The sequence below is a fragment of the Alosa alosa genome, chromosome 18, assembly GCF_017589495.1.
Source record: "Alosa alosa isolate M-15738 ecotype Scorff River chromosome 18, AALO_Geno_1.1, whole genome shotgun sequence".
NCBI lineage: Eukaryota > Metazoa > Chordata > Actinopteri > Clupeiformes > Clupeidae > Alosa > Alosa alosa.
In genome coordinates, this window is record NC_063206.1 from 4,444,264 (window position 1) to 4,456,763 (window position 12,500).

A 12,500-nucleotide genomic window follows, 5' to 3' on the forward strand; every position below is an offset into this window, starting at 1 on the left:
CCTTTACCTTCAAGGACAAACTGGTGAACAAGAGTATCATCTACATGTGGGTCCTGACCAGGTACAAAACATACACACACACACACATACAGATACACATACACACACACACACACACACACATTTTTCTGTGTTATGTGACCAGTAACTGTCCATTACTCATTGGTCATCATGTGTGTTTGAATGTGTCCTGCTGTGTGTGTGTGTGTGTGTGTGTGTGTGTTGTATGTTTGTATGTGTCCTGCTGTGTGTGTGTGTGTGTTGGTTTGTATGTGTCCTGCTGTGTGTGTGTGTGTGTGTGTGTGTGCATGTGTGTTTGTTTGTGTGTGTGTGTGTGTTGTGTGTGTGTGTGTCCTGCAGCACTGTGTCGGTAGCTCTGGGTGGTCTGACGCTGTGGCACGCTATGCTGATCTCTCGTGGAGAGACGAGCATCGAAAGACACATCAACAAGAAGGAGGTCAAACGACTCAGCAAACGGGGCAAGGTACACACATGCGCGCGCACACACAGATATACACTCCAGTGTTGCGCGGCCTGCCCGAAATTAAGTGGTCATCCGCGGTTATGAGTCATATAAAAAATATTTTAATGATATTCGGGTCATTTGCAGGCGGGTCAGTTAAAATGAATTAAATATATATATATATATATATATATATATATATATATATATATATATATATATATATATTTTAAAATACTTAAAAGTATCACAAGAAGGCTAACATCAATATTTAACTCATAATTGCTTTTCAAAGGTATCATTGGTTGAAGCATACAGACCTACTTGCCACATAGGTGGAGAGGTAGAGATGGAGACTGTAGAGATGGAGACTGTAGAGACTGGAGACTGTAGAGGTGGATGTAGAGAGACTGTAGAGATGGAGACTGTAGAGGTGGAGATGGAGACTGTAGAGGTGGAGGACTGTAGAGGTGGAGACTGTAGAGGTGGAGACTGTAGAGGTGGAGACTGTAGAGGTGGAGAGGTAGAGAAGGAGACTGTAGAGGTGGAGAGGTAGAGATGGAGACTGTAGAGGTGGAGACTGTAGAGGTGGAGACTGTAGAGGTGGAGAGGTAAAATAATGGAAAGACACCTGTAGAGGTGGAGACTGTAGGGTGGAACTGTAGGAAGCTGTATATGGGAAATGGATTTGGAGATGGAGGTTCTGTAAAGGTGGAGACTGTAGGGTGGAGTAGTGGAACTGTTATGTTCTAAATAATAAAGTTCATATATGGGAAATATTTGGAAAGGTTCAAAGGAGATTAAAGTTATGTTCTATGTAGCTTGCAAAGCCAAAACAGGCAAAACAGGCAGGACCAACATACAGTAACTTCGTCACAAAGGCAGTGGTAGACTAAGCCCTCTTCACAGCCAAACCCGAGTAAGTGCAATTCCAGACCTCATGCGAGCAATAGATAGCTTTATATACTGACCTGGGACTAGGTACAAGACCTATTGACAAGTCGTTCAGTAAAATAATGCTGATACTTTACCACCTGCCCATGTTAAACTTTTAGCCTACAGCCGTGAGCAGGCAGCTTGACGAGCCAGACCCACATTGTTGCCGCTAAGGTGCATCTAGATTTCTAGGCTAGTGAGCAGGCGCCTGCAGGCATAAATGTTGTGGTACACAGGCTACACAGCCATATCTACCGGTATGTATAGGCCATACAGGTTTGCGCATGCATAAAAGTTACTTTGGTGTCCGTGACTTTAAACAGTGTATGTGCTTCAGTAAAGCGTTGTGCTTCATTCAGCCAACCAGTTCTTATGCTAACGTTTTGACCAGCAATGTATCTCTCTTGCCTACCTTGCTGCCTTTCCCATTTCTGTTTTCGAAAGAAAAATGTATGTCCATGGGCTTGAAGTCTTGTCTTAGTGTTTAGCTTATCCTTTGCTGGTTGCGTGCGTGCTTGCACTCTTATTCTCATTCTCTCTGCTGCGCAAACATTATGTCCTGCATGTGTGTAGTTCTACTGCATAAAGTTTCACAATTAAATGAGTTTGTTTTACAGAAATGGCCTACAGTCACACTGCATGGTAGGCTATAACCAAAAGCGCACATTTTGTAAATAAGCGGGTCGGATCGCGGGTCGGGTATAATTTTGTCTTGATGTGTTTGATTTGTTTTGTTGTGTGATCGGGTTGATTAAAATATCGGGCGACCGTGGGCCGCTTGTGACCAAACCCGCGCAACACTGATACACACACACACACACACACTCACACACTCACGCGCACACACTCACTCACTCACTCGCAGGTGCACACACACACACTCACTCGCACACACACACACACTGCACACACACACACACACACACACACATACACAGACACACGTTCACACACACACGCACAAACACACACGCACACAGATATACACACACACTCACTCACACGTGCCCACACACACACACACTTTCACACACACTTTCAAAGACACCTATACACACACACCCACACACTCTCTCAGACATACACATACACATGTTGTGAATTGTTCAGTGTGTGTTATGTGTCGACAGGTCTACAAAAACCCCTACAATTATGGACGCCTGAACAACTGGAAGCTCTTCTTAGGTGTCGAGAAGAGAAGGTGAGATTGCATCACTCGCACGCACACACACACACACACACACACACACACACACACACACACACACACACACACACACACACACACACACACACACATAAAGACACACACACATTTAATTCATTTATTTAGGATGACCAATACTGATTACAACAACACAGCATTCCAAATATTAATAAAGAGCCCATTTGTGTCTCACACAGCAACACAAACACTGTGCAAGTGCTTACAGCTTTATAGGTAAATCAGGATAAATACATATTATCAGCTAAATCAGTGGATAAATACATATGATCAGCTAAATCAGTGGATAAATACGTATTATCAGGGGTAGAGATGGCACCGCCTTTTCCATACATGCAGACTGCCTATGATGGCTGACACAGAGCAGTATTTGGCTATTTGCTTAGATTTTGTCTTGTTAAGTCCAGCAATTTCCAATTCTCTAACCCAGAGTCTATGAACATGTCCAAGGCTACCATAAATAAGTACAACCATTTTTGTGCTATAACCACCTACTGAAAGAGTTAATGGCTGGTATTTTAACATTTTTCACACTCACACACTCACACACTCACACACACACACACACACACACACACACACACACACACACACACATACACACACACACACTGTGTCATTGCCTCACACTTTGTCTCTCTCTCTCCACAGTCATTGGGTGACACGGGTTCTCTTGCCCTCTAGTCACCCCCCCTGTGGAGACGGCCTAACGTGGGACTTCCACCCCAAGAGAAAAGAAGCCCTTCCTGTGTGACACACACACACACACACACACACACACACACACACACACACACGTCCTGCACTAAGTGCTCTGATTCCGTTCTGCTCATCCGAAACCTCTGAGACCCTCTCTGTGATATTGTCATGGTGACGCACGTGGTGTTGGTTGTGGGGTCATCCTGGTGGTTGTTGGGCACTGCTGTGCTTTGGCTGATGGCTGGGGGACAGCCTATGGGGACAGCATGCTGCTGAGAGCCACTGGACCAGCCACTCCTGCTCAGGCCGCCATTGTGGATCTAGACCACTGCGTCCCACAGAGGCGGCCATTTTGGATCTACTACTGACTGAACCACCTGCCCCTGTACAGGCAGCCATTGTGGATCTAGACCTCTGTGTCCCACAGAGGCGGCCATTTTGGATCTACTGTACTACTGACTGAACCACCTGCCCCTGTACAGACAGCCATTTTGGATCTAGACCTCTGCGTCCCACAGAGGCGGCCATTTTGGATCTACTACTGACTGAACCACCTGCCCCTGTACAGTCAGCCATTTTGGATCCTTTCTCCAGTTGGGACTGCTAAGGGACAGTGGAGTTATGGAGAATGTCCACATGCCTGTACTGGATGTGTGTCGTGCTTTTTAACTTTATTCAAACTATTAAACGTATTCTTTTTTTACAGTCACAATGAGATCAGTTTATACTTCACACCAAGTCTCTCTCTTCCTTTCTCAGTCTTACACACACACACACACACACACACCAGCTTGGGCTGGCCCAGATGATATGAAAATTACACAACAGTAGTCGTATTGCAGTCATGGGTACTCAAAACTAACAGTTGAATATTTATCCAAGAATAAAAACAGTCTTTTTATGTGCATTTCTAACTAGTTAAAGGTGCTCTAAGCGATGTTGGTGCATTTCTAACTAGTTAAAGGTGCTCTAAGTGATGTTGGGTCTTTTTATATGCATTTCTAACTAGTTAAAGGTGCTCTAAGCGATGTTGGGTAACGTCACTACTGTAGAATTCTGGGGTATTCTTACTGTATTCTGATGTGTTCATATGTTACTTCTGTGTGTAGTATACAACAGGGAGAGGTCCATATTATTGTACATAACTGTGCCTTAGGCCTGTGTACCAGCAGGAAGGTCATACAGGCCGATGTTTAGGAACATCCGAGGAACATCAGTGAGAACATGGGCCGAGGGAGACAGCATGTCTGCCTATTCAGGCTAGTATCTCCATCTGGCCAGGGCCGGGTTGTGTACACTGGTTGGCACCTGCCACGTTGCCATGATTGACGTTTGTATGTTTTAGTATAACAGGCTTTGTCTTAGGTTTTGACTTGGAGATGGATCGAGGAAGCGACCCGAGGAGCATCTTCTGTCGGAAGGCTCAGCAGCCGCTTCTAATAACAACCACAACTGTTAGACTCTGCACAGTTTTACTGTTTGAGACTTAGCCTGTGTTCTGTTATTCATTGTTGTACCATCTACAATAAATCATCATCTAATCGCCGATCCTGATCCCGCCGTCAAGCTTTATTGACCATCTTCAATACAGACATTAGAACTAAAACACAACGCAACAACCAGAGAATCCAACACTACTGTTGATGTTCAACCAAAACAGAGAGCTAGCTTGCTATTCCCTCCCATGCAATTGAAACTCTCCTAAACGCGCATCTTGTCTGTGATTGGCTGGAACAGTTTGTTATGGTTTTATGGTCCAGACTTTTGTTGCCGTTTTTGGAGTCTGGTCTGTCCACAGAGACCGCGTTTTTTACAGTGTAGTTAGGCCAGAGGAAGCTAGTGGATAGTGAGGTGATGTTTGCTGTATGTGACAGAAAATGTTTTCGCTTAGAAACCGCGTAACATCGCTTAGCCTTAGAGCACCTTTTAAAAATGCATTAATTAAGAGTTTCGATGAAAGGAACTGACACAGTACCGGTCTCTTGCCAGTAGAGGGCAGAAGGTCACTGTATTCCGACCACAACCAACACACACACACACACACACACACACAAGTGCATCAGAGATGTCAATCACACACACACACACACACAGGTGGGATTTGGCTGAAGTGTGCTGAGATCTGGATGATCGGGGCAGAGGCCTTGGCTAGTTACACATGTCTACGATGTTGTGCGGTGTGATTTTGGATGTGAAAAATATTTGTGAAAATACATGCATAAAAAAAAACACAACTTGTGTTGTTTTCTAACACATTCGTTTTAAGGGTATACTGCAATGGCAGGCAGTAGAGATTGATATTTAGTCAGATTTATCATTTTAGGGGGTTCCAATAGAAGTTTTTTTTTTTTTTTTTACATTTAGAGCAGAAGTCTTAGCTAGGCTACATAAATACAACTATTATGGGATGGAAAACACATCTTGAGATAGTAGCGAATCCAATTGTCGTCTCCTGATCTGTCGTCGTCAGGCCTTCCCACGTTTGTGTAGTTTACACCCACAACTGCCCTTTCAGCCGGTTCAACGTGCGCGAGAGCAAAAGGCGCCCGCTGTCAGACATGGCACGTGTGCCCGTAGGTGACCAGATAGATTCCCTGACCCGACGTCCCGCTGCGCGCATGCGTTTCATTGAGTATCAACCAAGGGATTTAAAATCTGAAGCTGTAGCCGGGACCTGCAGCACGCATAGTAAGAAGCTCAGGGCCTATTGCAAACTCATTCTTGCACATTTCGTTCTCTCTGCACTACTCGCCTTGCTCCGGCGACTGGCCTGATGGTATACCGGGGCGTGTTCGGGTACGTACGCAGCACCATTTCACTATGTGCTAACTGGCAGGAGGTATGATGTTTAGACTGCTGTTTCATATGAGGTGCACGGAGAAACTACATATTGCACGCACAGGCGAGTAAAGTGACTATGAAGGCGGTGCACGCCGGGGAGTGGACACACGGTCCGATGTTTGTGCCACAGCCCGGCAAACTGTCCGGTGCGCGGTGGCCGTGCGAGCTACCTGCGGCGCTTGTCTGCTGACGGCTGGCGACACGAAGATTAGACCCGTCACTGAAGATTAGTGCGGTGTGTGTGTCTGCCCCGGAGTTAGCGCCTCGAGCAACCGAACCGTATCCAGCGGGCAAGAGTCCCATTATATAATGATGTCCCGAAAATAACTACTCAGTTCCGACTCTATAATCTGGAGCATACCAGCATAACATCTGTTTTGCGCGTCTGTTACTTTACTTCTGACATACATTCTGACTAAATTTTGAAGTAATGTTATGCATGAACAATGAAACCTTTCACATGCTAATGTACTAGCATCAATGTAAACCAATATGGTTAAAACAATAGGCCTATTTTGTAATCATAACATTGAGCTTTCAGTGTGCAAATGATTCAGTTTTTTTATTGTTTTAATTATAGGCTAAATGTAGACGGCGTTGCTGTTGCATCTCAGTGATTGGATGATTCAGCAGGAGCTAATTAAGCTGCTGAAAGATAAATGCATCAGAAGCACCTGCGATGTGAAAACGGCTTTTGATCTGTTTGTGTTTGTCTGCAGGTGCATTCTCACGTAGCCAACTCTTATTATGGCCCACGAGAAGTAGCCTGCCCTGCACGCACGCACGCCATGGGAGGATGCGTGGGGACCCAGAGGCGCGCGCTGGGCGCGAGCAGGAACGGCGGCAGGCGCAACAAGAAGCGTGGAGGTGAGAGAGGTGCGGTGCGCGAGGATGCAGCTAGGGTGGTCTCGTGCTGCTGGGCTGCTAATTATTTCAGATGTGGCCGTGGCAGCTACACACGGTCGCTCGCGGGTTTGAGAGGCTTTTGGGAGATCACGCGTAGAGATTAGCTGAGCTGTGCCGAGTGACAGCGCGCACTCTAATCTGGCGTGTCCGCACCCGTGCTGCCTGTCAGGGTCTTAGATCAGAAACCCCTGGCCCCTAATGTGTTATAAACAAGGTTGTTGTGTAACGGTTGTGTTAAAACGGCTCAACCCCTCTACAGTGCTAAACGGCCACCACCCCCCATCACAGGATGAGAGTCCTGTGTTTGTAACCCTGGCAGTCAAGCAATACCAACAGATGAAGGACTGGTGTGTCCATCAGGCATGATGACCTCACCAAGTGAAGTGGTCCTATTGCAATAGAGTTTTAATTATATTAGTTTAAATTAATCAAAAGAATGAATTGTGTGGCAAAGCAGTAGCCTTTCTGCAGAGATGTCTAAGGAAGTTGCTTTCTCCAGCTCTCCTGTTTTATCCCATGCTGCTGGAACATTCCGCAGTTGAGAGATAAGGTGTGTGTGTGTGTGTTTGTTCAAGGACTCAGAGTAGGATCTCCACTAGGTAGGAAATAAACAGTTGAACTGTTGCTTGAGTTGGTTTACATTTCCAAAGGATGTTTCCACCGTGTGTGTGTGTGTGTGTGTGTGTGTGTGTGTTGTTTCCACCATGCTTGAGAAAGTAATGTAGCATACTAGACAACATCTTAAATTGTGAGGCATCTACAGACAATAACAGTAACAGTGCTGGTCATTAAAGAGGTTTACAGTAGAATAGCCCAGACAGCACATGCCAGAGGTCCACTCCAACTCATAGCAGATGAATAGCACATGACAGAGCAGAGATCTTCTCCAACTTATATACTGAAAGAACAGTACATGTTTAATGTATACTACTCTAAACACCTTCTGTAAATCAGCTGTATACTACTGTCTACACTGCACTATATTGTCCTGTCTATGCACCACCTGCCTATACTCTGTATATCAAATTGCCCTTTTCAGGGTTCCCACGGGTCCTTGAAATCCTTGAAAGTTTGTGAATCTAAAAAAAATAATTCAAGGCCCTTGAAAGTTTTTGAAAAGAGACATAAATAAGTGGAGGTCCTTGAAAGTCCTTGAATTTCTTTTTGAGGAAAAAAAATCCATACAATTACGTACAATTCCGCTTATTAACATGTACACAGCCAGCGTGATTTCTGCGTGTTTCCCGCGTGTAGTGTTTGTTGCCCAAATATTTAATTTAACATTCTGATGAATAAACCGACATGTTCATGGTAACGAGTTTAACTTGTTTAGGACAAGTTTATTTCAGTTCAGTTTTATGCAAAATACAAACATGAAAAATAGAATAGGCCTGTCATATGACCAAAAATAAAAGAAAACTGTGACAAGGTATCCTTGGTCTGTTGAGGTAACATGATTTAACCATGCCCGCGCTTGAAATTTATCAACACATTACAGTAGGTCCTTGAATTTAAGGATATTGGGCCTGGAAAGTCCTTGAAAGGTCCTTAAATTTGATCTTAACCAAGGTGTGGGAACCCTGCCTTTTCTGCTTTTTTGTACTTCTGGTTAGATGCAAACTGCTTTTCGTTGTCTTTGTACTTGCACTCTGCACAATGACAATAAAGTTGCACCTAATCTAATAATCTAATCTAATAATCTAATGTAAACATGAGAGGTCCTGTCCAACTCATATAGCAGATGAACAGAAGTGTGCTCCGCTGCCCCAGGTCTCCCCCCTGAAGAGGAATCAGGCTAAGGTGGGTCACATTCCATTCCAATCAACAACCCCACCCCTGTTGGGAGGGGCAATCAACTATCACACCTCCTATTGGGAGGGACAATTTACAGCCCCACCCCCTGTCGGGAGGGGGCATTAAAAACCCCACCCCTGTTGGGGCCACTGATGGGGCCACTGGAGCTTTAGATCTCCAGGTAATATTTAGTCTCCCACTCCACCCCAAGGACTTGGTCCCCCCTGTGCAGCTCCACCCCAAGGACTTGGTCCTCCCTGTGCAGCTGTGACGACGTCCACTCTTCTGGGAGGGATTTCCACAAGATTATGTTTTTGTCTGTTTGTCCATTCATTCAGGAGAGTATTTGTGTGGTCAGACACTGACGTTTGACAATGTTGGCCTGGCTCGCCATCTCAGGGTGTAGCACTTTAGATCATGAACATGCCCCCAGAGTGTAGCACTGTAGATCATGAACATGCCCCCAGAGTGTAGCACTGTAGATCATGTTCATGCCCCTAGAGTGTAGCTGCCCCATGTTCATGCCCCTAGAGTGTAGCTGCCCCATGTTCATGCCCCCAGAGTGTAGCGCTGTAGCTGCCCCATGTTCATGCCCCCAGAGTGTAGCGCTGTAGCTGCCCCATGTTCATGCCCCCAGAGTGTAGCGCTGTAGCTGCCTGGCTACTCTTGCTGTTAGCTGCAGCAACTCGAGCTAGGCAGAACACCGGTTTGTTTCCGTACCGACAGCACTCGGTGTCCTCGAGAAACTGTGATCTGTGTGGAAAAATGTCCTGAATTCTCCTTCAGGATGGACCAGGTGTACGTTGCTTTGTGTGCACTGGACAGTCATGCCATGCCGGTGGAGGTATAAGGACATAACGGCACTGTGTGTGTGTGTGTGTGTGTGTGTGTAAGGTTGTTTTTCTGGGGTTGGTTCAGTAAGGGAAATCTTCAGTATACCAACACATTATACGCTTCCAACTTTTTGGGAACAGTGTGGGGAAGCCCCTTTTAGTTCCAGCATGATCACCCCAATGCACAAAGCACTGTGTGTTTGTGTGTGTGTGTGTGTGTGTGAGAGAGTCCCTGCACATCAGACAAGTGTGTGTGGGCGTGTTTGGGTGTGGCTTTTTGTTGCTGCCCCTAACCCAAACAAGTGTGTGAGTGTGTGTGTGTGTGTGTGTGTGTGTGTGCGTGCGCACACTTTGAGGCTACCTGGAATTCATGTAATCTGTTGTGTGTATTTGTGGCTTTGGACCCATCTGGGCCCTTGACAGGCTATTTCTGACCAGGCCTGGACAGAGGGTCGGATTAGAACCAGCTGGAAATAGCCCTGATTGGATTAGAAAGCTCTCAGGGGCGGGGCCAGTCTGTTGAACCAGGGGTGGGTGGAGCCTAGTTTTCTGAATCAAACCCAGAGGGGCAGGGCTTATGTCTGTCAGTCAGGTAGAGAAATCTGTGTGTGTGTGTGTGTGTGTTATATTTGCAAGCAGTTAACAGAGGAGGGTATGTATGTTTAATTTGCAAAGTGGGTTAGATGAAGAGACTGTGTGTGTTATGTTGTCCAGTACAGGGAGGTGTGAGAGATAGAAGTGTGTGTGTTAAGAGCCCGGCTGCAGTGAGGTGCCTAGGTTCGTCACCTCTCTGCATCACTGGAAGATGCCTCTGCACCTGAGTGTCTGACAGCAGGGCACCGTCAAGCGTGTGTGTGTGTGTGTGTAATGAGAGTCCACATCAGACAAGTGTGTGTGAAGTGATGTTGGGTGTGGCTTTTTGTTGCTGCCCCTAACCCAAACAAGTGTGTGAGTGTGTGTGTGTGTGTGTGTGTGTGTGTCGTCGCACACTTACGGAACTACCTGGAATTCATGTAATCCTGTTGTGTGTATTTGTGGCTTTGGACCCATCTGGGTATGACAGGCTATTTCTGACCAGGCCTGGACAGAGGTCAGTTAGAACCAGCTGGAAATAGCCCTGATTGGATTAGAAAGCTCTCAGAAGCGGGGGCCAGTCCTGTTGAACCAGGGGTGGGTGAACTCGGTACTTGAATAAAACCCAGAGGGCAGGGCTTATGTGTCTGTCAGTCAGGTAGAGAAATCTGTGTGTGTGTGTGTGTGTGTGTTATATTTGCAAGCAGTTAACAGAGGAGGGTATGTATGTTTAATTTGCAAGTGGTTCGATGAAAGAAGACTGTGTGTGTTATATTTGTCAGTGCAGGAGGTGAGAGATAGAGAGTGTGTGTGTGTGTGTGTGTTAAGAGGCCGGCTGCAGTGAGGATAGCTGGGTTCGTCACCTCTCTGCATCACTGGAAGATGCCTCTGCACCTGAGTGTCTGACAGCAGGGCACCGTCAGGCGTGTGTGTGTGTGTGTGTGAGAGAGACCTGCAGGACAGGAGTGTGTGTTTTGTTAGTTTGTTTGAAATCGGATGTAAGCACCGGCACAGCAACACAAGCTGCTTGGATACGGTCGTCATGGGCGTCGCTAACTCAAGAGACTATCACCCTTCTGTTGCCGTAGTGCTAAAACGTGAGTATCCCCTCTTGAGCTCCCGCACGTGTGTGTGTATGTGTGTGTGTGTGTGTGTGTGTGTGTGTGTGTGTTATGTAGTGTTAGAAATTAATTTCTCTTCAGGTCTATATGTGTGTGTGTGTGTGTGTGTGTGTGTGTGTGTGTGTTACGTATACAGTACGCTTTGAATGGTTTATTCTCTTGCAAGCACCTTCTCTGGCATCAGACACGATCTCTGTTTGTCTCTTCATGGAAGACTCTCCCACAGAATAACTCTCTGCCATTGAGAACCCAGGACACAGTACCAGCTCATTGTGTTAGTGTTGGGAACCTAGGACACAGTACCAGCTCATTGTGTTAGTCTTGAGAACCTAGGACACAGTACCAGCTCATTGTGCTAGTGTTGAGAACCTAGGACACAGTACCAGCTCATTGTGTTAGTGTTAGGAAGCCTTGGGCATACATAGGTTGGTAGTTTCTAGACTTTGCATTTGGGGCTATGTGTGTGTGTGTGTGTGTGTGTGTGTCTGTGTGTGTGTTGTGTGGTTGTGGGCATCATAGTAGTATTTATGAATTTATGAAGTTAGACATGAGGTGTTGATAGTGTAAGCAAAGGGAATTGAAGCATATCTCAACACACACACCCACACACATGCACACACACACACACACACATACACACACACAAACACACACAAACATATTCACTTACTCGCAGAGACACACACCTACACTCATGCACCACACAGATGTCAGTTACAAAAAACACACACACACACACACACACACACACACACACACCTACACTTATGCACCATACAAATGTCACTCTCACAAACACAAGCACGCACATACACATGCACGCACACACAGTGGTGTGTAATTTTTAGCTACAGTGGTGTGTAATTTTTAGCTGTAATTTTCATTCTGCGTGTGTGTGTGTGTGTGTGTGATTCTACAGGTGTGTGTTTTTGTTTGTCACCTGTGTTTGGTCTGACTACCCATATCCCTCAAGGCAATGCATTCTGGGAAGGCAGGAAGGTAAATCCTGTTATGTGTTGCTGGGTGACATGAGGTAATCCAGAAGTCTATAAATAATCTGTGTGTGTGTGTGTGTGTGTGTGTGTGTTCGTGTGTGTTCAGAGAACTGA

General features: G+C 45.9%; 2 protein-coding genes across 5 annotated transcripts in view; both read left to right on the forward strand.

Annotated features, from left to right (window-relative positions):
- zdhhc16a (zinc finger DHHC-type palmitoyltransferase 16a) overlaps positions 1-4,035 on the forward strand; it is a 16,393-nt gene extending 12,358 nt beyond the window's left edge. For all 4 annotated transcript variants that reach the window (XM_048269127.1, XM_048269126.1, XM_048269129.1 and 1 more), the window contains 4 exons: positions 1-61; positions 361-484; positions 2,530-2,600; positions 3,276-4,035. The exon at positions 1-61 is cut by the window's left edge and continues 25 nt beyond it. In XM_048269127.1, the coding sequence (XP_048125084.1) occupies positions 1-61; positions 361-484; positions 2,530-2,600; positions 3,276-3,378 (359 nt within the window). In that variant the 3' untranslated portion in view covers positions 3,379-4,035. The remainder of the gene's footprint in view (positions 62-360; positions 485-2,529; positions 2,601-3,275) is intronic.
- A 1,903-nt stretch (positions 4,036-5,938) lies between these two features.
- ubtd1a (ubiquitin domain containing 1a) overlaps positions 5,939-12,500 on the forward strand; it is a 9,890-nt gene continuing 3,328 nt past the window's right edge. The window contains 2 exon segments of the mRNA XM_048269802.1: positions 5,939-6,119; positions 6,884-7,031. Coding sequence (XP_048125759.1) covers positions 6,953-7,031 — 79 coding nt within the window. The 5' untranslated portion in view covers positions 5,939-6,119; positions 6,884-6,952.